General features: G+C 49.9%; 1 protein-coding gene across 5 annotated transcripts in view; it reads right to left on the minus strand.

Moving 5' to 3' along the window:
• Positions 1–7,863: 7,863 nt before the first annotated feature.
• LOC102268166 (protein FAM163A) overlaps positions 7,864–22,068 on the minus strand; it is a 102,739-nt gene continuing 88,534 nt past the window's right edge. For all 5 annotated transcript variants that reach the window (XM_070384861.1, XM_070384860.1, XM_070384862.1 and 2 more), the window contains exons 2-5: positions 18,497–18,587; positions 13,018–13,038; positions 11,959–12,073; positions 7,864–11,159 (exon numbers count right to left, since the gene is read on the minus strand). In XM_070384861.1, the coding sequence (XP_070240962.1) occupies positions 10,749–11,159; positions 11,959–12,051 (504 nt within the window). In that variant the 5' untranslated portion in view covers positions 12,052–12,073; positions 13,018–13,038; positions 18,497–18,587 and the 3' untranslated portion in view covers positions 7,864–10,748. The remainder of the gene's footprint in view (positions 11,160–11,958; positions 12,074–13,017; positions 13,039–18,496; positions 18,588–22,068) is intronic.

The raw sequence follows: 22,068 nt of genomic DNA on the forward strand, positions 1-22,068 counted from the left end.
GCTATGGATTGAATGCTTTTGTCTCCCCCAATTTTACATATTGCAATCCTACGCATAGTGTGATAATATTAGGAGGCACAGTCTTTAGGGTGTGATTAGGTCATGAGAATGGAGCCCTCCTGATAGGATTGAAGAGGCCCCAGAGAGCTCTCTAGTTCCTTCCACAACATGAGGACACAGTGTAAGATGGACATCCATGAACCAGGAAGCGGGCCCTCCCCAGACATCAAATTTGATAGTACCTTGATCTTGAGCATCCCAGTCTCCAAAACTGTGAGGAATAAATGTTTACTGTTTAAGCTAGCTATCTATGGTAATTTGTCAGCCTGAGCTAAGACACTGTCCTTAGCAATTTCACTCTTTCTAAAATGAGGACAAAGTCTGGCAGGAAAGAAACGCTGAGGCTGGTATCTACTTCCTAAAGTAACGAAGCCACGTTTGACAGGCGGATGGACCCCCTGCCCCCTGGCTTTGACCATGCCAATATGAAGACAATGGACTCCATCTTATACTCTTTGAGTATCCACTCTGCTTTTTGTCTTTTTTTAATTTTTTGGCCATGCCACGTAGCATGTGGGATCTTAGTTCCCTGATCAGGGATTGAACCCATGCCTCCTGTATCGGAAGCATGGAATCTTACTTAACCACTGGACTGCCAGAGAAGTCCCTCCACTCTGTGTTTTAGTTAAGGGCAAGTAAATACCTGGAAAGTTTAGTATTTTACCTGTGAAATATGTGTTAATTTTCTATCCTAGAATATAACCCGCTTGAGGACAAGGGTGGTACTTTTCATTTCTATCTCTCTAACTCTTAGCACAATGCTTAGCACCTAGTGCTCCATCCCCAGCAAATGGTAGTTGAATGAAGAGTTTTGCCTATGTTAGCCCTGCTCTCTCATGACTGTTTTCCTCCATTCGTGCTTTTTTCCCACCTAGCTCAGCCTGGGAGCACTTTGGTTGGAGTTGGAGTTGGAGTTGGGTCACACCGCTCAAAGCTACGGACATGGTTGCAGAGGGAAGCACTTGGCTCACCAAGAGAATGATGGTTTCTGGCCCCTTGCCCTCATTTAGAACTTTCTGCCACATACCGATTTCTGAAGGTTACAAATGTGTCAGATTTCTGACAACCAGGAAGTTTTGTCTTTGCTGAAATGTGAATTCACTTGAATGGATTTAGATAACCAGTAGGTTCCTTGCACTTTGGCTTTGAGTTTCTTTGCCTAGAATCTCCTTAAAAAGTGGACTTGAATTACTAAAATGAAATGAATGAAATAATTGTATAGTCTAAATAGTCTAAATCCCTCATTTTACAGATTAGGGAACTGAGGGACTAAGTGACCACTTAAGGTTATGTGTTTACTAGTGCAAAACTGAGACCAGAACCCAGATCCTGCGCCCTTGGCCCCACTGCCCTCTCTAGGGGAGAAACCTAGCAAATGAACTAGAGAAGCACAGTGTTAAAAGAACCTACTGTGACATCAAAAATATAGCATGTGGCACTCAAAGCCAGTGCACTGGGACAACCCTGAGGGATGGGATGGGGAGGGAGGGTTCAGGATGGGGGACACATGTACACCCATGGCTGATTCATGTCAGTGTATGGCAAAACCCACTACAGTATTATAAAGTAATTAGCTTCCAATTAAAATAAAATAAAATATCACAAAAAATATAGCATGTTGGGGTGAGAGGGGGTGGATAAAAAGGTAGAGCTTTAGCATGCATTTGAACTTGTCATCAACTTAAAAAAAGTAAAATTTGCAGTTATGAGATAAAAAGACCTGGAGATGTAATGTGCAGCATGGTCACTACAGTTAATAATTATGTATTTTAAAAAATTACTGAGGACTACCCTGGTGGTCCAGTGGCTAAGACTCTGCGTTCCCAATGCAGGAGGCCCGGGTTCAATCTCTGGTCAGGCAGCTAGATCCCACATACCACAACGAAAACCCAGTGCAGCCAAATAAGTATTTTAAAAATTACTGTATTGCATTTGGGAAAGTTGCTAAGAGAATAGATCTTAAAATCTCATCACAAGAAACAACAAATGTGTCGCCATATGTGGTAATGGACATTAAATTTATAGCAGTGATCATTAAATTATGTTGTACACCTAAAACTAATACAGTGTTATATGTCAATTATATCTCAAATAAATAGGTAAATACATAAATCCACTATTGAACTAACACCACTGAATTGTATACCTCGAAATGTTTAAAACTGTAAATTTTATGTTATAGAAAATTTACCACAACAGAAAGCAATTCAAAAAATATTTATCTGATATGAACCTATGTGAGTTGACACTGTTTTTCCCTTTAGTCTTCTGCCTGCTGGTCTTGTGGAGAGAAAATTGCTCCAAACTTGTAGCACAGAAGCCCCTTTGCCTGTGGAGAGCCGGCACGCATGAGCCATGACCCAGCCCCAGAGCTGGGAGAGTCCAAACGCGGCAACATCTGAAGAGACTCCTGACCACTTGGCATCTCTTCAGATCTGAGCACAGGCCTCAGCAGGCTTGCCCCAAGGGCTCTGCTCATAGCCAGGTATGTACCTGCATATGACTGCCGGGAGGGTACTTGCTATTCTCAGACAGTCTGGTATAATTTAACTGAGAGAAAACACTTTTCAAAATATAAAGTTACCAGAGGAAAGTAACATAACCAGGTATATATTCAAAGAGGCTTCCCAGGTAGCGCTAGTGGTAAAGAATCTGCCTGCCAATGCAGGAGACATAAGAGACATGGGTTTGGTCTGGGAAGATCCCCTGCAGGAGGGCATGACAACACACTCCAGTATTCTTGCCTGGAGAATCACATGGACAGAGGAGCCTGGAGGGCTACAGTCCATAGGCTCACACAGCGTGGGTCACGACTGAAGCAACCTACCACGTGCGTACACTGGAAAGTTTTGTTTCTGCCTTCATCTCGCCAATTCCCTCTCCCTTCCAACAGGAAGCCATTTTCCTGTGTGTGTGTGTGTGTGTGTGCGTGTGTGCGTGTGTGCGTGTGTGTGTATTCCTCCAGTGTCAGACATTTTATATTACCACTTTTTTCCCTCTCCGAAAATACTCGATTCTTAATTTTTCTCTTTTGAGTTCCTCCTCATTCACTGACACCAACTCACGACTCCTTCCTAGATGCGAAGACAAGGGACCACAGGCAGTGGGAGGGAGGCAGAGGAAGGGGAGGGTGAGGGGGCTGGTGAGACCCTTGATCTCTATGTCGGGGTCTGGGGTTTAGGTCTTCTGATCATTCTAGGTTCCTTGGTTGGGCCCTACATGTTTGCAGAAAGAACTCAGATGTTGTGAGGAGGGTTAGGCCTCAGTTATGAATTTAGGAGATTTGATTAGACCCAGAACATGGATCTTCTCAGGGGAAAGATCTTTTGTTAGGAGTAAGGATGTAATTCCCAATGGGTAGAAAGAAAATCTCTGGCCTAAGGCAAAACCCAGCCCAGGAGGATATATAGATACTGTGATGGGTTGGCGTGGGTGTGGGGCCTGACCTGTACCTGCAGGCAGGCCAGCACTGGAGCTCAGATGTCCAGTCCCCCAGTTTCTGGACGTTCACCTCTGTGAAGACTGAACCTGTCCTGCCCACTGGATGGAGCAGGCCTGGGAGCCAGTGAGCTCAGGGCAACGGCTGCCTTGCCTACCTGCCAGCTCCAAGCTATGGCTGGGGTTCCTTGCTGGTGGTAGTGATGGTGTGTGTGTAAGAAGGAGTCAGGGGTTGCTTCATGACAGGATGGAGAGGAAATTGGGGAGTCAAGTGCTCTCCTGGAGGCCTGGGCAGATTGTCCCCCTGAGACCAATTACCCTTGGAAAAGGACCATCCTGGGAAGCAGGCTCACTTAGGATTGTGGGGGGCAGTTTGATGGAGAAAGGGGGACTTCCGCCATGTTTAGGGCTGGGACTCTGCATGGATGTTCATCTCCTAAGTTTCAGGAAGAGTTCATGGCTGCCCAACAAATGGATTACAAGGCAGAAAATATTATCCTTAAGAATATTCATGAGAAGTGTGTTATTCCTGGATGCATTTGAACTTTTTTGTTAGACAATGCTTTCACAGATTTGGTGAGTGTTGAAATTTTTCACAGCCTGTGTGTGGTTGTTTTTGACGATCTTGCCTTTTAGACATTAGAAGGTGGAGGTGCCATTCTCTACCCTCCCTCCACCCTCCACCTCAGGAGGTGGATTCCTGCCAGAAGGAAAGTTCAAGACACTCCCTCCCTGCAGAGTAAGCCATGGCCTCCTCACTACACTGATATTGTGGGCAACAGCACCGATTGGTTATCTGGAGAAGATCTGTTCCCTGGTTGGGTCCTATGTTTGGGAAGAGTTCAGAGAACTTTGTGAGGAGGGTCAGGCTTCTGTTGAACCTTGCGTTGTTTAGTTAGGTCCAGAACAGAACTCGTGATTAAAGTGTCAACATTACTTCCCTGGTGGCTCAGCTGATAAAGAATCTGCCTGCAACACAGGAAACCCAGGTTCGATCCCTGGGTTGGGAAGATTACCTGGAGAAGGGAATGGCTACCCACTCCAGTATTCTTGCCTGGAGAACTCCATGGACAGAGGAGCCTGGTGGATTACAGTCCACCTGGTCGCAAAGAGTTGGACACGACTGAGCACCTAACACTCACTTTTTTACACTCATAGGTTCTCTTTCCTCCCATCTAAAAGTACCCTGTAGGGACTTCTCTATTGATCCAGTGGTTAGGACTCTGTGCTTCCATTGCAGGGAGAACCGGTTTAATTCCTGAGCAAGGAATTAAGATCCTGCATGCCACATCCAAAAAAAGATAAAAGGTACAGGATTGTAAGCCCCTGATGTAAAGGATGTATTTTTGCTTTACTTTGGTTACCTGATGCAAAGAACTGACTCATTGGAAAAAACCTTGATGCTGGGAAAGACTGAAGGCAGGAGAAGGGGATGACAAAGGATGAGATGGTTGGATGGCAACACTGACTCAATGGACATGAGTTTGAGCAAGCTCCAGGAGTTGGTGATGCACATGGAAGCCTGGCATGCTGCAGTCCATGGGGTCGCAAAGAGTTGGACACAACTGAATGGCTGAACTGAACTGAAGCAAAGGGAAAGGGAGGAAAGCAATATGATCTGGCCTGATGAAGCCTTTTCGCACTTGCATCCACAGCAAGACACAGAGGAGGGATGAAGGCAGGCAGGGCAGGAGGTGGGTGGGTGGTGCTTGGTGGCTGTCTGGATCTGGCTGGCCACCCCCCTCTAAGGATGCATGTGGAAGTGGGGCATGGGAATGGTTTGATGCTCTTTTACAGAACTAGTAGAGTTAGGTCCCAGAGTCTTATTTCTCAGCTCTCAGTCTCCTAGTGCCAGTCAAGCGGCCTTAGCTCATTTTGAAGTGGAAACAAGTCCATGGATACATTTCCCCAAATAACTTAGAATTACATGAATAACTTCCCTAAAGTCACGCTTTAAGTGTTATGACAAAAACAGATGAACAGGAGCGCAGCAGGGTTGCAGAGCTGGCTTAGCCTTTTGGAAGCTAAATAGAGAAAGAGGACTTTGATTTTATTTCTTAGGAATTCTCCCTGACCCACCCCCCAGATAGGAGGGATTAGAAATGATGATATGGTGGTTAGCCAGGGAAATAGAGTCCTTCGTGGCCTGTGGGTTATGTTGCAGAGCTCAGCTGTCATTTCCCTTTGTTCTCTGTGGGTTTAGGCAGAACACAAGGAGGGGGACTCAGAGCCGAGTGGAGGTGGTTCCTATAGAGCCCACTTCGAGAGGCAATAGGGTGGGGCGGGTCCCATTCTCCTCTGGTTTCCCAACTCTGTGACAATGCAGATGGTGTCCTACAGAAGCGCATTCCTGTCCCTCCCAGCCAGATGTTGCGACTCCCTCCCTCTACTCTTTCTCCCACTCTCACCTCCCCACCAACACCTGGAGGCCTTCATCCACGCCTTGACAGAGAAGCCAGGATGTCTAGCAGGTTCTGGGTGAGACTCAGCAGGGCCAGGGATGGACAATTTGGGGAGTCCAGGCTCAAGAGGAAGGGCTGGAGGGGTCCCCTGGACCCCTTCTGACCTGACTTTTGAACCCAAGCCTTGAACTTGAACTTGGAAGCCAATGAAATAAGCACAGAACCCAGCTGAGAGCTGAACTCTTGTATGTATGAATATCCTCTCCCTTATTTGTATAGTTTACTGGGGCAAATGTGAGGCCAAAAGGCAGTCCTAGGTTGATGGGGGCTTCCCAGGTAGCTCAGCTGGTAAAGAATCCGCCTACAATGCAGAAGATCCCGGTTCAATTCCTGGGTCGGGAAGTTCCCCTGGAGAAGGGATAGGCTACCTACACCAGTATTCTTGGGCTTCCCTGGTGGCTCAGGCAGTAAAGAATCTGCCTACAATGTGGGAGGACTGGGTTTGATCCCTGGATTGGGAAGATTCCCTGGAGGAGGGCATGGCAACCCACTCCAGTATTCTTGCCCAGAGAATCCCCATGGACAGAGGAGCCTGGCGGGCTACATGCCATGGGGTTGCAGAGTTGGACATGACTGAGTGACTAAGCGCAGCACAGCACAGGTTGATGGGACCCTGGGTCCCTCCAAGAGTCACAGGCAGTTATGGGGAGGGAAGTTCCAAATGAAGGGAGAGGCGGTGATGGGCAGAGAGATGGTCCAGCAGTGTCTGGAAGAGACAGGGAGAGGTGGCGATGGAGGAGAGGCTTCAGAAGTCTTAGCGAGGAGCAGAGATGAAAATGAGCCCAGAGGAGCCTTTCACCCAGATGCCTGAGCGATCCCAGCTGCCTCCACAGCTCCAATTTGAGTCCCCGCCAAATCCTTCTAATGACAATGGCTACCGTGCATGCCGGGCTCACTCACTTTTCAAAGCAATGGAATAAGGTAGGCATCACAAGCTCAATTTTATGGATGAGGAAACTGAGAAGCAGAAAAGTACACTCCGCAGCCTGAGATGCTGGGGAGAGGCGGGGGGTGGGTGAGGGTGTGTGTGGCTGCTCTGTGGGGAGTGGAGGAGGGAGGTGCTCAAGCCTGAGGCGGATGCAGTGATGAGAGAGATTTACCTCAGGATTTTTGTTCCCAGGGGACAGCTGGTGACAGAGCTGTAGCCAACTGCCCCCTGGCTGAGGGTCAAAGGCCTGCCGGGGCAGAGCACCCTGACTCCAGGGGCCTGGGTGCTGCGTGACTCAGGCCAGGCTGCCCGCTGCCCCGCGGGCTGTGTGGTCCTGGGACGAGGTGTGGGTGTCTCTCTTTTTCTCTCTTACACATGTTCACAGACATGTGCACAGCTCCAGCTTCACCCTCGTCCTTCCAGAACACTCCCTTTCGCCCAGAAAGAACCTCTGCCCTGGCTCTCTGGTTCTCACTGCACGCCTCTCATGATATCACCATCCCTGCTGAGCTCAGGAGTGGGTCCCCAGACTCTCTGGCCTTCCCTCCTCAGGCTGTCAGGGTCCCCTCAGGCCTCAGAGTTGGGAACTTAAGGCAAACTACAGGGGGGGACACCGGGGCCTGGACAGTGAGGCTTGGGGGGCAGGCTGCTCCCCAGGGAGACTCCCCACCATCGGCCGAAGGCTCCTTCCACCTCAGGGGGCAGCAGCAGCTATGCTTCAATCCCCTTTCCCAACACATGACACATCCCTCCTGGAAGTGAGCTCTGATTAGGGCAAGAAAAGGGATGGGCGGTGGCAGGGGGCACAGCAGAGGGAAGCCGGAAGGGAGAGGAAGCTGGCAGATTTCAGTGCGGAGAAAGGACACTCTGGGCGCTGAGAAGGGGGTGTTCAGTCTTCAGTCCGTGCCCCGCTGCCCCTTCCCCCAGGTAAAGCACTGAGGACCCTGCGGGGGTTTCTATTTCAAATTTCTCCTTTATTTTGGACATTTGCTTGGTTGTGACTCCAAGTTATCAAAGATGCAGGGCAAGAATTCTGTAGCGGGAGCAGTGAAGTGGAGAGAAAACTTGGCGAGAGCAGGGGGTCTCTGTCTCTCCGCTTCCTCTTTAGGGTGCAGTTTGAAAAGTGTCCAAACAGTGTCCCAGAGCACAGACTCGGCGGCCAAAAAGTACAGTGCAGTGGAGTGGGGTGAGCTTCCTCTTCCACAGGCAAGGTCCTCGCAGCTGCTGGGAGGCTGGCGGGCAACCTCGAGGCTGTGCCCGGAGCAGCGTTGCGCAGTCGGGGCAGGGGGAGCCGCGGCCACCATCTCTCCAATGCCCCAAACTCAGATGTTGACTTGTGGGTTGACTGAGGCTGGGGAACCTCTGGGAGGAGAGAGGGACTGCACAAAGATGCTTTTCACTCCAGGATCTCAAAGAATGAGGGCCAAGAAGCACATTAAGAGTTGACTGGGTCTTGACTTCTCTGAAGGTGGGAGGTACTGGAATTTTGGGGGTGAGGAGGGACAGCCCCTGATGTGGTTGTGCAACTGTGGAATCCCGGGGCAGCAAGACACTAGGGCTGGCCATCAGGAGGAGCTAGGGTGGCCAGGCCCAGCAGCTCACATCAACGGGTGTGCTTAGCCCAGGAAGGGCTGTCAGTGGGATGGGTGTGGGGATGTGAAAGCCACTGTCCCTAAGCTGGTCCCTCTGGGCTCTGGGAGACAGAGCTGATTACCCCCACTGAAAGCTGCTTCCTAGTAGCAGAGAACTTGAAGTCACCCAGTAGGAGGGTCAAACGTGTTGGCTTTTTTCTGATGTTAAAATTGTTTTGCCAGCTAACCCTGCAATGTACTGTGGTCTTGGATTCATCAACATGCATCCGTGCACACGGGATCAGGCAGTTGGAAAGTGTATCCAGCCCCCTGCCAGGACTAGGGCGAGAGAGAGTGGTCTGGCTGGCAGGACTTTTCGGGGAATCCTGGTTTCCTGGAGCACTAAAGGGCCTTCAGAGTCCATCTGGGCGAGTCCCATTTCCCTGGAGGAAATGGGGTCTCAGAGGAGATAAGGGACCGGTCCTCAGAGGACCCAGAGTAACCCAAATGTGACCAGACCCTAGGTCCTCTGGTTCTCAACCCAGTTAGCCTTGATTCCAGATTGAGATGCAAGGTGAGAAGTGCCCAGAGGGATGCAAAGGTGTGGCGAATTCTCTTCCCCTTCATGCCTCCCCCAGCTGCACCCTCCCTTTCTCAGATGCAAAAATCAAAATTCAGCAAAAATTGGCCAAGGGGTCTGCTCCCTTCTTGTCCCACACACTGCAATGACTCAAGAGAGGCTGGGGGTTACTAATGCCCTTAGGAGGGGGTGGGCAGCCATCCCTTACATCAACTGGGACACTCATCAGATGCAGCCACACAAACAGCATAAGGCCACAGCTGAGTTATATCTGGGATCTGGACTTGGGGCTGGAGCGACCCAGCAATAAACAGGCCCTCGTTCAGAGACTGAGGGTTGGGTCAGCAGAGGGAGGGTGGCCAGCGTGGAATCTGATTGCTGAGTCAAATCTGCTCCCATCCTCGGAGCCAGCGCTGCCATCCCTGATGGGAAGACGGGGTGCTGGTCTATGGCCTCACGGCTGGATGCCCAGGTAAGATACCGGGTCTCCGGAGGGGCTTCCACGTGGCAGGATCGTTTCACGGGAGACTCCGCAGGCGCTTCCTGTACCCATCAGTGGCTGCTGTGGCTGCCACCCTGATCACCTGTCACTCCTGCTGTCTGGAGGCTGACTTTCTAGCTGTCACATCACTCTTCTGCTCTGCGGTTCCTGAAGGTGGCAGAGCCCTGGTGAGCGCTGGTGATGGTGGTATGTGTGCACACACCTGGTGGTAACAGGCATGTGTGTGTGTGTGTGCACACACACCAGGTGGTGATGTTTGTATACACTTGGTGGTGACAGATGTGTGTGTGTATACACCTGGGAATGCACAGGTCCTTGCAGGGCCGCATCGAGGCACCACACTCAGCGTGGTGGACCAGGGCCCCAGACACCATCGGCAGTCTCTCCTTCACTAAGCTACTCAAACTCTAGTAACAAAACTTGGAAAAGTTTCAACAGCCGGGATAGCTGGTTCCCAAGGCAGAGAAAGAGGATTTGTGGGGAGACAAGGCTAGACATCCATGTTGGGTGCGTTCCCTGCAAATAACCTTATGCCACGGCCTTTAAAGTCTAGTCGCTATGTTCCGTGAGGATGGGGGCAAATACAAGCATGTTCAGGAAGTAGCATCTGTGTTGGAACAGCTACAGGAACTGCAGTCTCTAGGAAGCTGAAGTACAAAACGAGATGGTGAACTAGCTCCTGGATTCATTGTGGCAAGCAAGTCCCGAAAAAGCCCTTCAATCCTTCCCCACCCTTCTCGAGTTCTGCCAAGGCCTCAGGTCTGGCCTCTCCCCTTGCCCTCACCCCCCACTTTCTCCTTTCATCCCCCAAGGACTCTGGAGACCTCCGGAGCCTTTGCTTAGCTTCCCCTGGGCTCCTGCTCGTCTCCTCAGAGTCTGGCAAAGCCAGGGGACAGAGGTAAGTGTGAGGGCTGTGGCCACGCTGGCCTGGCCGGAGAAAAGTCCCAGCAGAGAAACCGGCCAGGCTGCCAACATGACCTGTCAGGCCCCCTTCCTCTGGGCCATGGGGCCAGCCCCTGCCCTGGTTCTCAATGCCCTCAACAGCCTGAATCCAGGTGAGCCTTCCACTGTGGGGCAAGGAGAGCCAGAAAAACTGAGAAGGTCCTTGGCAGGCTGTGGGAGGGGTTGTCCACTGTTCCCATTGATGATCCTGGGTGGGGAGCAGCAGTGTTGGTGTGTGTTGGGAGCGGGTCAGGGGTGAAAGGGGTTACACGTCTGTACTAATAGCCCTTGGATTGGTGAAGGCCTCGCGCCCAGAGCCTGGCCACGTCACCGGGTAACTCTGGGGCGCTGCCACTTGGAGAGATGGAGGTCCCCCCTCCTTGTAGTAGGTGGGAGCAAAGGAGAGCCTCTCGCCTCCGCCCCCGTTGGGCACCATGTCAGCCGTCCGTATGTAAAAGGGGGAGCTGTATGGGGAGCAGGCGGTGCAGTGGCCGGCCACCACCCTGCACGGCTGGCCGCAGGGCTCGCCGGGGACGGGCGCCAGGCTGCCTCGGCCATCCAGAGCCTGGGAGCTGCAGGCATTGCAGGCGGGGCCTCTGGGGTGTGTGGGCAGGTCGTGCTCCTCCTCCCCTTCCTCGTCTGCATCCTCCGCTCTGCTCTTCTTGCAGCAGTAATACTGAGGGGAGAGAGGGGAGGGCTGCCTGAGGGCGGGGTGCTCCCCTCTGAGTATGCGCAGATACCCGCGCCCCTGCTCCGCCGAGGACCCTGCCCAAGCCCTTGGTCAACCCTGGATATATAAGTCAACATCAGGAGCCCACGGTCCACAGCGAAGTCCTCCCGGCCCCGCAAGATCAGTTCTTCTCGCTTCCTCCACCTACTTCCTGTGTATTAACTTCAGGTGTCTGTTGAGAGGCTTCCCAGCTGGCGCTAGGGGTAAAGAACCCACCTGCCAATGCAGGAGACTTAAGAGACGCGGGTTCGATCGCTAGGTGGGAAAGATTTCCTGGAGAAGGAAATGGCAACCCACTCCAGTATTCTTGCCTGGAGAATCCCATGGACAGAGGAGCCTGGCGGGCTACAGTCCATGGGGAAGCAAAGAGTCCGACACGACTGAGCAACTTAGCATGCACGTGGTTGAGAGAGGCGGGGAGGCAGAGAGGGAGGGACATACAGATTCCACTGAGCCCAGGCTGGGGTGCTGGGAGCTGCTTTCAGTCTCCCCACAGCGGTGTCCTTCCCACTAATCCTGAAATCTCAGACCTCTGGGAGACACCACACAAGGAGCCGGTGCTTTCCCAGCTCACTCTCTCGGGTGCCCAGAGTACGCAGGCTGAAGAAAAGCTCCTTTCTGACCACCCTGCAAGGTCCAGCCCCCTCAACATAAGCCTCCCACTTTCTAGGCTTGGGGCTTTGTCGCCTCCACGCTGGGGAAGTGGTTTGCTGGCGGCCTGTGGCCCTGGGCCCCGGGCACTGACCTGGAGCCTACAATAGCACAGGACGGCAATGATGCAGAGGAGGATGACCGTAGCTAGGATTCCGCCAGTGATCACAACTGTTCCCGCTGTCATCCGCCCGACGCCCCATCAAACTCTGCAAAGACACGTGGGGGAGAGGTGAGGGCAGCTGACCTTCCTCAGCTGGAGGCATGGTGGGGAGGGGGGACCTGAGAGCAGGGAGGGCCCCGGGGGTGGGACGCCAGGAGCTTCCTGCAGACTCAGCGGCCAGGCCAGCCTAACCTGGGACTCACAGCTGTGGGAGGGAAGAGAGGCGGAGGAGAGCTGACTGGCGGTGTAATTCTGCTCCCTGTTTCCATCTAGTTTCAAAGGTTCTTGCTGTCTTTCTGCTTTAATTCTCCTCTCCCCACGCCCCCCACCCCATGGGACTAAGACACGGAGAATAAATAGCTTCTGTTTCTGAGGGCTTAGCCTGTGTGAGGCACTGTGCTGAGCACGCCCCTGGTTATCTCAGTTAATCTTCAAAATCACCTTTCGAGATAGTTGTTAATTATCCCTGCTTTACTCACAATGAGCTGAGGCTCTACTTGATCTGGCTGAGAGTCCACCCAGCCTGGTTCACCCCCAGTGGCCAGGCTCTTGATCACTGCCCTCTGGGGCACAAACACCCATGGTCCCCAAGCCCTTGACGTAGGTGGAAGGCACAGGGTCTGAGCCTCAGAAGTTCCACTTGGTTCTGCCCTGGCTCCAACCCACACTCATTCGGGTGGCATCTGTCCTCTCTTTCCAACTCATACAGGAAACAAGGGCAAGGTGAGCTCAGAGGGAGCCGGCAGGCACATTCCAGCTCCTGGAAGGTTGGGGAGAGGCTGGGGAGACACGTCCTGCTAAGGGGGGCTGGGTGGGGCAGAGGCATGCTCTGGATGTGAGGCTGTCTGATGGCTGACTCCCCTTTCAGGTCACTGGACAAAGATTCTCGATCCCCCCAGGCACACAGGGACCAAGGCTGACTCTGCCAATGGAGCAGGAGGATGGGAGGAGACTTGGCATCTTGAGGACAGAATGACCGCAAGCACTTACGTTCATAAAGGGAACGGTGACCTGCAAGACAACAAAAGAGATGGAGATGATGTTAGAAGAGTGTCATCCTGAAAAAGGCCCCAAGGGTTAGCTTAGTCGCTGGGCTCCACCTCACCTCACCCGGCTCTCCCGGGTGCTCTGTCATCAGTAGGCCCACTGGTCCCAGATCTGAGTCTCCAGCTTGCAGCTTGAACCCAATTGTGACAGGCCAAGTCATTACCCTGTCTTCCAGTGGGCGCCCCCACCTCTGCCGACCTCTGAGTTACCGGTTCTACTGGAGCTGCCACAAAGCGTTTTACAGGTTGTTGCTCTCTCAAAGGGCAAGCGGGGGCTGGAACACCAGCTGCTCAGGAAGTCGTGTGGTCCGCTGTGTCCACCTGGGGAAGGGGCGCCTTTCCTCACCCAGAGACACCATCTGCTCTTCACCATTGTGCTCCTGGAGCCTGGCAGGCACCGGCACTGCTTCTAACTCACTCAAAGATGCTCGCAGTGTGGTCTGTGGATCAGTCCAGGCAGCACCTGGGAGCTGGTTAGATACGTAGCATCTCAGGCCCCTCCACCAGCCGAAGGAGCCAGAACGTGTGTTTTAACAAGGCCCCAGGTGATTATCTGCACATTGAGTTTGACAAGGTTGTGGCGCATTCCCCTAGGTGCCCAGAGTTTCTTCTTTTAAAATGTTTATTTGTTGATAAATAAATAAGCATTTCTTTTTAATGTTTAAAATAAATGTTACCACTCTTCGTTGCTGCACACGGGCTTCCTCCAGGTGCGGTGAGTGAGGACTTGTCTTTGTTGCGGTGCACAGGCTTTTGCTGCCATGGCTTCTCTTACTGCACAGCATGGGCTCCAGGCACACGAGCTTCAGCTCAGCAGTTGTGGCACACAAGCTTAGCTGCTCCGTGGCGTGCGGGATCTTCCTGGACTGGGGATGGAACCTGTGTCCCCTGCATTGGATTCTTGACCACTGGACTACCAGGGAAGTCCTTGCCCAGACTTTCAAATCCTCCAATTATTTGGCTTCTTCCAATCTTCTATTCTTCACAGCAATTATGACTGTATCCCGCATACCTGCACTGGTGCAATGGGTTCCTAAAGGATTTCATTGGTTTTGTCTTCACATCACCTACAGTCAGCCCTTCACCATGCCCTGCACCCCTCTTACTCCAGAGCCTTTCTGGCACCGCGCTGCCTTCAGGACACATTTATCTGGATGCAGACTTAATTTAGACTGAGCTTCAGTGGCTTTTCCCTCCCCGACTTCCCTCCATGCTCACCACCGATTTATTTTCCCCTTCTCACTGTCCATTGTCCTTCCCTGCCCCTCTCACAGGAATCCTCTGCACATCAGATAGTCCCAGTTCTTAAGACACGTATTGCCTAGTGATGAAAAGACACTTAATAAACCTTAAGAACCAGAGATGCACAGACCAGGGGCTGTGAGAACACAGGGGAGGGGGCAGCTACCTACTTGGGGAAAATTTCCAGAGAACATGTTATGTTCCATGAGCAGAGTTCTAAAAGCTGTGTGGGGGCTTGTCCAACAGACAAAGTGCAGAGGGTAGAATGCACAGTCAAGGAGTGTGAAAGAACACAGAGGTAACATACAGTTCTCAGCAATTGTAAGGATCCAGGAAGGCTGGGGTAGGCATGAAGCAGGCAAGGAGATGGGATTTAATGCTTATGGAGACAATGGGGGCTCCTGAAGGGTTTCTGTAGGGGAGACCATAATCTCTCACCTTCTCCATCTGTTTCAATTCTGCCCATCCTTCAGGGCTCTGAGAAGCCTTCCCCAGCTGCCTCATAGTGATGCAATCTCTCTTTCTGCACTTCTGCTGTAACGCCTTTCCATGTGCCACTTTTCAGGTGGGTGCAATGCTTGTCAACTTTCATGTGGGAACATCGTGACTCCTGCACTAATTATGAGTCCTCTGGGGTCAGGAGTTGCATGTTATACTCTATCCTATCCTGAAGCTTTATACATAGTGCCTGGCACACAGCAGGCATTTAATAAAAGTAATCACTTCCCCATATGGGCTTCCCTGGCGGCTCAGATGGTAAAGAATGTGCTTGCAATGCAGGAGACCTGGGTTCGATTCCTGGGTTGGGGAAGATCCCCTGCAGGAGGGCATGGCAACCCACTCTAGTATTCGTGCCTGGAAAAGCCCATGGACAGAGGAGCCTGGCGGGCTTCAGTCCATAGGGTCGCAGAATCCGACACAACTGAGCGACTAACACATACATATATATCCTTCCCCATACGGCGCTTCTTTTACAGGCCTGGCAGTAATGACCCTGATCGACCACCAGAGGGCAGTGTATATCTAGCCACTTGAGTCTCATCTGCAGGCAGAGCATCCTTGTTGGAAACTGGCTTGACTGCTGAAATGTGAGGTGAGCCATGCTTCAGGGTTCATTGGAGCGTTTGTTGGGAGTTGGGGTGAGAAGGTGAACCTCAGCCTTGGGAGGACTTATACACCATCACAACAACATCACTCCTCCTTCTCCTGCTTCACTGGCCTGTTCACCCCTGAGATGGCTCAAAAGACAGAGAGACTCCAGCGACCTGAGGTTGCAGGAGCCAGCAGTGGTCCACTCTCCTGAAAGTCTTGGCCTGGTCCCCCAGGATATGCCCAGGCTGCTTTAGGAAGCAGGGAATTATGAAACCATACAGGGAGAGCATCCTTCCTTCTCTGCCCTCCATGCCTGGCCTCCCTCTTTCAGCACCGTGAAGGCTGCACAGCAGAAGTGGCCTGTAAAGGGGAGCACAGCAGTATAGGCGGAGCCATGGGGCTGAAGGGCCATTCAAAGCCCAAATGTGCCACTTAGCAGGCACCCCATCTTGGAAGCTGGCCTTCTTTTTCATTTGTAAAAGAGAGATTACAAAAAAACGCAGCTTACTAGTATGACCATGAATAAAACGATTCACATATACAATGGCCCCTTGTAAACTCTAAGATACCCTTCAAACATGGTTATCTGTACAGAAAAGGGAGACCCAGACATTTCGTGACCGCTTAAGTCTGGCCTCACAGTCGTAAACCTAGAAGGGACATGCAGAGTGCATGTGGTCCTGGCCAGCCGCCTGGAGGCTCCAGTCCTGGTGGTGCATAGCATTTCAATTCTGCGTTTATGGTTTCAGGTGGGCTTGTTTTCTCTTTGCAAATAGATGTAAATACTCACAATAACTCCCTGAACCTAAACAGCTTTCATTCTACAGTTTACCATAAGTCTGAAATGGCAACCCACTCCAATATTCTTGCCTGGAACATCCCATGGACAGAGGACCCTGGTAGGCTACAGTCCATGGAGTCTCAAAGAGTCGGACATGACTGAGTGACTTCACTTTCTTTCTTAGTCTTTTCTCCTACATATGAATGCCTTCTATTCTGAGAGCACGATAATTAAGTCCAATTTGCTCGTTAAGTCCCACAAAGTTAGCCTAGGTACTCAACTAACACAACTGGCGATATAGTAGTGTACTGCAATAGGTTTATAATACTTTTCACATAAATAATATGTAAAAACAAACACAAAACATTTTTCATCTTAAACTACAGTAGCTTGAAAACTACAGTAGTAAACAGCTGGGATTCAGGGGCTGGCATTTATGGAACAGGCAAGAAGATTACTGACTGGAGGAGGGAGAGGAGATGGGAGATGGTAGAGCTGAAGGACTGTCAACAATAGGAGATGGAGGGCAAGCTACAGTTTCACTCACGCCTGATGTTGATGGCACAGGTTCTGGTTCCTTGCTGGATTCAATTCTATCTGTTGTTCAGTCACTGAGTTGTGTCTGACTCTTTGCAACCCTATGGACTGCAGCACACCAGGCTTCCCTGTCCTTCACTATCTCTTGGAGTTCGCTCAGAGTCATGTCCATGGAGTCAGTGATGCCATCCAACCATCTCATCCTCTATCACCTCTTCTTCTGCCCTCAGTCTTACCCAGCATCAGGGTCTTTTCCAATGAGTAGCCTCTTTGAATCAGGTGGACGAAGTATTGGAGCTTCAGCTTCAGCGTCAGCTCTTTCAATGAATACTCAGGGTTAATTTCCTTTAGGTTTGCTGGTTTGATCTTGCTTTCCAAGGGACTCTCAAGTCTTCTCCAACACCACAGTGTGAAAGCATCAGTTCTTCGGTGCTCAGCCTTCTTTATGGTCTAACTCTCACATCTAAACATGACTACTGGAAAAACCATAGCTTTGACTATATGGACCTTTGTTGGCAAAGTGATGTCTCTGCTGTTTAATATGCTGTCTAGGTTGGTCATAGCTTTTCCTATAAGGAGCAAGTGTCTTTTAATTTCATGGCTGCAGTTACTGTCCAAGGTCAATTTGGAACCCAAGAAAATAAAGTCTGTCACTGTTTCTATTTTTCCCCTATTTGCTATGAAGTGATGGGACCAGATGCCATGATCTTTGTCTTTTGAATGTTGAATTTTAAGCCAGCTTTTTCATTCTCCTCTTTCACCTTCATCAAGAGGTTCTTTAGTTCCTCTTCACTTTCTGCCATAAGGGTGGTGTCATCTGCATATCTGAGGTTATTGATATTTCTCCGACAACCTTGATTCTAGCTTGTCCTTTATCTAACCCGGCATTTCTCATGATGTACTATGTGTATAAGTTAAATAAACAGGGTGACAATATACAGCCTTGACGTATTCCTTGACCAATTTTGAACCAGTCTGCTGTTCCTTGTCTGGTTGTAACTGTTGCTTCTTGACCTGCATACAGGTTTCTCAGAAGGCAGGTAAGGTGGTCTGGTGTTCCCATCTCTTTAAGAATTTTCCACAGTTGGTTGTGATCCACACAAAGGCTTTAGTGTAGTCAATGAAGCAGATGTTTTTCTGCAATTCCCTTGCTTTTTCTATGATCCAACAAATGTTGGCAATTTGATGTCCAGTTCCTCTGCCTTTTCTAAATCCAGCTTGTACATCTAGTTCTTAGTTCACATACCATTGGAGCCTAGCTTGAAGGATTTTGAGCATGACACTGTGTGAAATGAGTGAAATTGTGTGTAGTTTGAACATTCTTTGGTATTGCCCTTCTTTGGGATTGGAATGAAAACTGACGTTTTCCAGTCCTGTGGCCACAGCTGAGTTTTCCAAATTTGCTGCCATATTGAGTGCAGCACTTTAACAGCATCATGATGATTTGCCTAAAGTCATAATAGCAAATGTCTGAGTCAGGACTGAAGTCAGGACTGAAGGGCCAGTGCTATGGAGTTTCTGCCGCATCTCTTATCTGATTAATTTCCAAGGCTTTGAGAAGAAGGTCCATATGTACCCTCGCAGGGCCTGGACAGAATGGATTCAGTGGGGACCAACTCAGGGGCTGAGGACAGCCAAAGAGAACAAAGGCTGTTGCCAACTGCAGAGCCCCGGGCCCACCCTCTGTGACCAGGACTTTCTGGAGCTCCCTCTCCACCAGCACCTCTCTTCACCCAGGATCCAGGTACCTTCTTCCGTGCCTCACACTTACGTGAACAGCTGGATCAGTGACAGCCCAGTCACGCCGGCTGTGCCTGAGCAGACAGCAGCTGGGGGCGCATCATGGCCAAGGGCATCAGTTCCTGCCAGAGAAGGGAGGGGAAGAAGGTCAGTGAGAGCTGGTGGGGGAGGCTGAGAGGACGGATGGGTGCACTCTGGCATCTGGCTGTGACCCCAGGACTCTGGAGTGGACACCCCCAAGGGGCTTGTTTCCTGACCTCCATGACTGCCTTGGTCTCAGGTCCCCCCAGCCTGAGAACCTAGGCTCAGACCTCTAAGGCCACATCCTATCCTGTCCTTGTTTCCTTCCCTCAGTGTCACTGCCTGGAACCCTCTGCCCAACGCGGCATCAGGACAAGAGCAACCTCCTGCTCTGGGAAGCGAGGCTCAATGGCGGAAGGAAGTTCGGCTCCTCTTTCATGCTCCTGCTGGAGCATGCTGCCCTGTCCCCTGGTGGACATGTCCCTTTTGGCTGCATAGCCGATCCCTCTCACTCTGGCCCCATATACTTCTTTCCCATCCCCTTACCCCATTCTTTCCTGGAACTGTCTGTATTTCCAGTGCCCAGAGCTGCTCACACCTTTCTCTTACTCCAATACCCTGACTCCTCAGGCCAACGTGCCAACCAGACACTTGGATGGATAAGCTCATGCTGATGGAGGTGGAGGAAGTGAGATCCACCGAGGAATCCAGTGTAGGCAAATTATTGGGCATCCCTTCAAGCCAAAATTCTTTATCCACTCAACCTTATTTAGAGGAGCATCTGGGCCCAACCTAGGAATGGGGTGTTGGGAGCGGTGGGGAGAGGAAGGGTGCCCCGGATGGTGATGCTGGGCTGCTGCTCACTGTCCCGAGGAGAACCTGCTCCACTGGGTGTGTGTTTTCACTAGGGAGGGAACCTAACCATGAATGGGATGTGCTGAGCCACCTTCCACAGGGACAGGGCTGACAACCTCAGGATCTCTGGCTCAGCAGGAAGCTGGAGGTCAAAGCCCAGACATTTTCAGGCCTCAAGGACTGCACCCATCTGAGTTCAGCAGGTCTCAGGAACAGAGCTCCCAGAGAAGTTGAGAAGGCAGTTGGTCACCTGCAGAGGTGCTCCATCCCCGCCTCCACCTCCTTCTAGATCTAGGCCTTAACAATGTCTTCAGTGCCTGCCTTGGATGTTCTGGACACTCAGGCTTTCTCTTCTAAAAGATGTTTTCACTCATATGAAAATGTATGTCGTATGTAGCTGGATGTCAGAGTGGGACTCTTCCCACCTAAGTGTTGACTGAGATGCCAATGGGTTGACATCAGAAGACTAAAGTGAATTTGGAAAAGGTCCCTCCTCCCTGGCCATGTGTGGGGAAATATACATGAGGATGCAAATCTGCTTCAGGATTCATGCTGTTGTTCAGTCGCTAAGTCATGCCAGACTCTTTGTGACCCCATGGACTGCAGCACACCAGGCTTCCCTGTCCTTCACTGTCTCCTGGAGTTTGCTCAGATTCATGTTCATTGAGTCAGGATTCATGAGTGCTTTGTAAAAGAGAGATGGGTCAATAATCTGGTGAAGATTTGGTGAGGAAGATTTCCTTGGCAAGAGCTGTTGCTGAGCTGTGAATCTCTCACTCCAACCAGCAAAAGAGGCGGGAGGGCCATGGAACTGGCAGGGCTCGTTGTCTTGAGTCCTGCTCAATAGTGCCACCTGGAGGCGTGAGAAGACCCCAGTTGAGGAGGCCAGGCCTCCAGATGCCCCAGGGGCTGAGCAAGGAGTTGCCCAAAAGGCCAGGAATAGAGATGATGTGTTTGCCTGGGTTAAGGAACCATCAGGGAACCTCAGAAGAGCCCCAGAAAGCATTCACAAAAGCAGGAACCAGTCTAAAGCTACTCTCTGCTCTCTAACCAGTAAGAATTCTCTATTTCGCAGCAGCTCTTGAGGATAGTGGGAGGGAGGGTAAGAGTGGGGGGAATGTAGACAGCAAGGGATTTTGCCCAATGCCCCAGTTGCAGCAGATCCAAACTGGAGAATAGGAGAAGAGTAATGCTGTTGGGTGGGGACTATTTTGATTATCACTCATGACTGACACTCTAATTTCTGAGTTGAAACTGTATCTATAACTTAGAGTGACTATGAGACTATCACCTAGGAGGGAATGAAAAAGCAATGGGCCTGGCATAAGTTTTACTCTAGGGGCAGGGGCAGATTTCTCCCACTGAATACATTTTAAACTAAAGGGATACTTGATCGTACACCATGATCAAGTGGAATTTATCCCAAGGATGCAAGGATTCATCAATATACATGTATCAATTAGAGTAATACATGACATTAACAAACTGAAGAATAAAAACCATACAATCATCTCAGTATATGTAGAAAGGTTTTGACTTTCAACACCCATTTATGATAAAAATTCTCCAGAAAGTGGGCACAGAGGGAACATAACTCAACATAGTAAAAGCTATATATGACAAACCCATAGCTAACATTCTCAAGGGTGAAAAACTGAAAGCATTTCCTCTAAGATTAGGAACAAGACAAGGATATCCACTCTCACCACTTTTATTCAACATGGTTTTGGAAGTCCTAGAGACAGTAATCAGAGAAGAAAAAGAAAAAAAATAAATTCAAATTGGAAAAGAAGTAAACTGTCACTGTTTGCAGATGATGTGATACTATATATAGAAAATCCTAAAGATGCTACAAGAAAACTACTAGAGCTCATCTATGAATTCGGTAAAGTTGCAGGTTACAAACTTAATACACAGAAATCTACTGCATGTCTATACACGAAAAATGAAAGATCAGAAAGAGAAATTCAAGAGACAATTCCATTTACCAGGCATCAGAAAGAATAAAATACCTAGGAATAGAGCTACCTGAGGACACAAAAGACTGTACTCTGGAAACTCTAAGACACTGATGAAAGAAATAAAAGATGACACAAACAAATGTAGAAATATACCATGTTCTGGGATTGGATGGATTAATACTGTGAAAATGACTATACTATACCAAAGCAATCAACAGATTCAGTACAATCCCTATCAAATTACCTATAGCATTTTTCACAGAATTAGAACAAAAAATTTTACAGTTTGTATGGAAACACAATAGAAGACCCCAAATACCCAAAATAATCTTAAGAAAGAAAAATGGAGCTGGAGGAATCAGCCTTCCAGATTTCAGGCTATACTATAAACTACAGTAATCAACAGTATGATGCTGGCACAAAAACAGAAATTAGATCAATGAGACAGAATAGAAAGTTCAGAGATAAACCCGTGCACCTATGGTCACCTAATCTATGACGAAGGAGTCAAGACTATACAGTGGAGAGAAAACAGTCTCTTCAACAAGTGGTGCTGGGAAAACTGGCCAATACAAATAAAAGAATGAAATTAGGATACTCTCTAATACCATACACAAAATAAACTCAAAATAGATTAAAGATCTAAATGTAAGGCTGGGGCTATAAAGCTCTTAGAGGGAAACATAGGCAGAACGCTCTTTGACATAAATCACAGCAAGATCTTTTTTGATCCACTTCCTAGAGTAATGAAAATAAGCAAAAATAA

This window comes from Bos mutus, chromosome 16 (assembly GCF_027580195.1).
Source record: "Bos mutus isolate GX-2022 chromosome 16, NWIPB_WYAK_1.1, whole genome shotgun sequence".
In the NCBI taxonomy this organism is placed as follows: Eukaryota; Metazoa; Chordata; class Mammalia; order Artiodactyla; family Bovidae; genus Bos; species Bos mutus.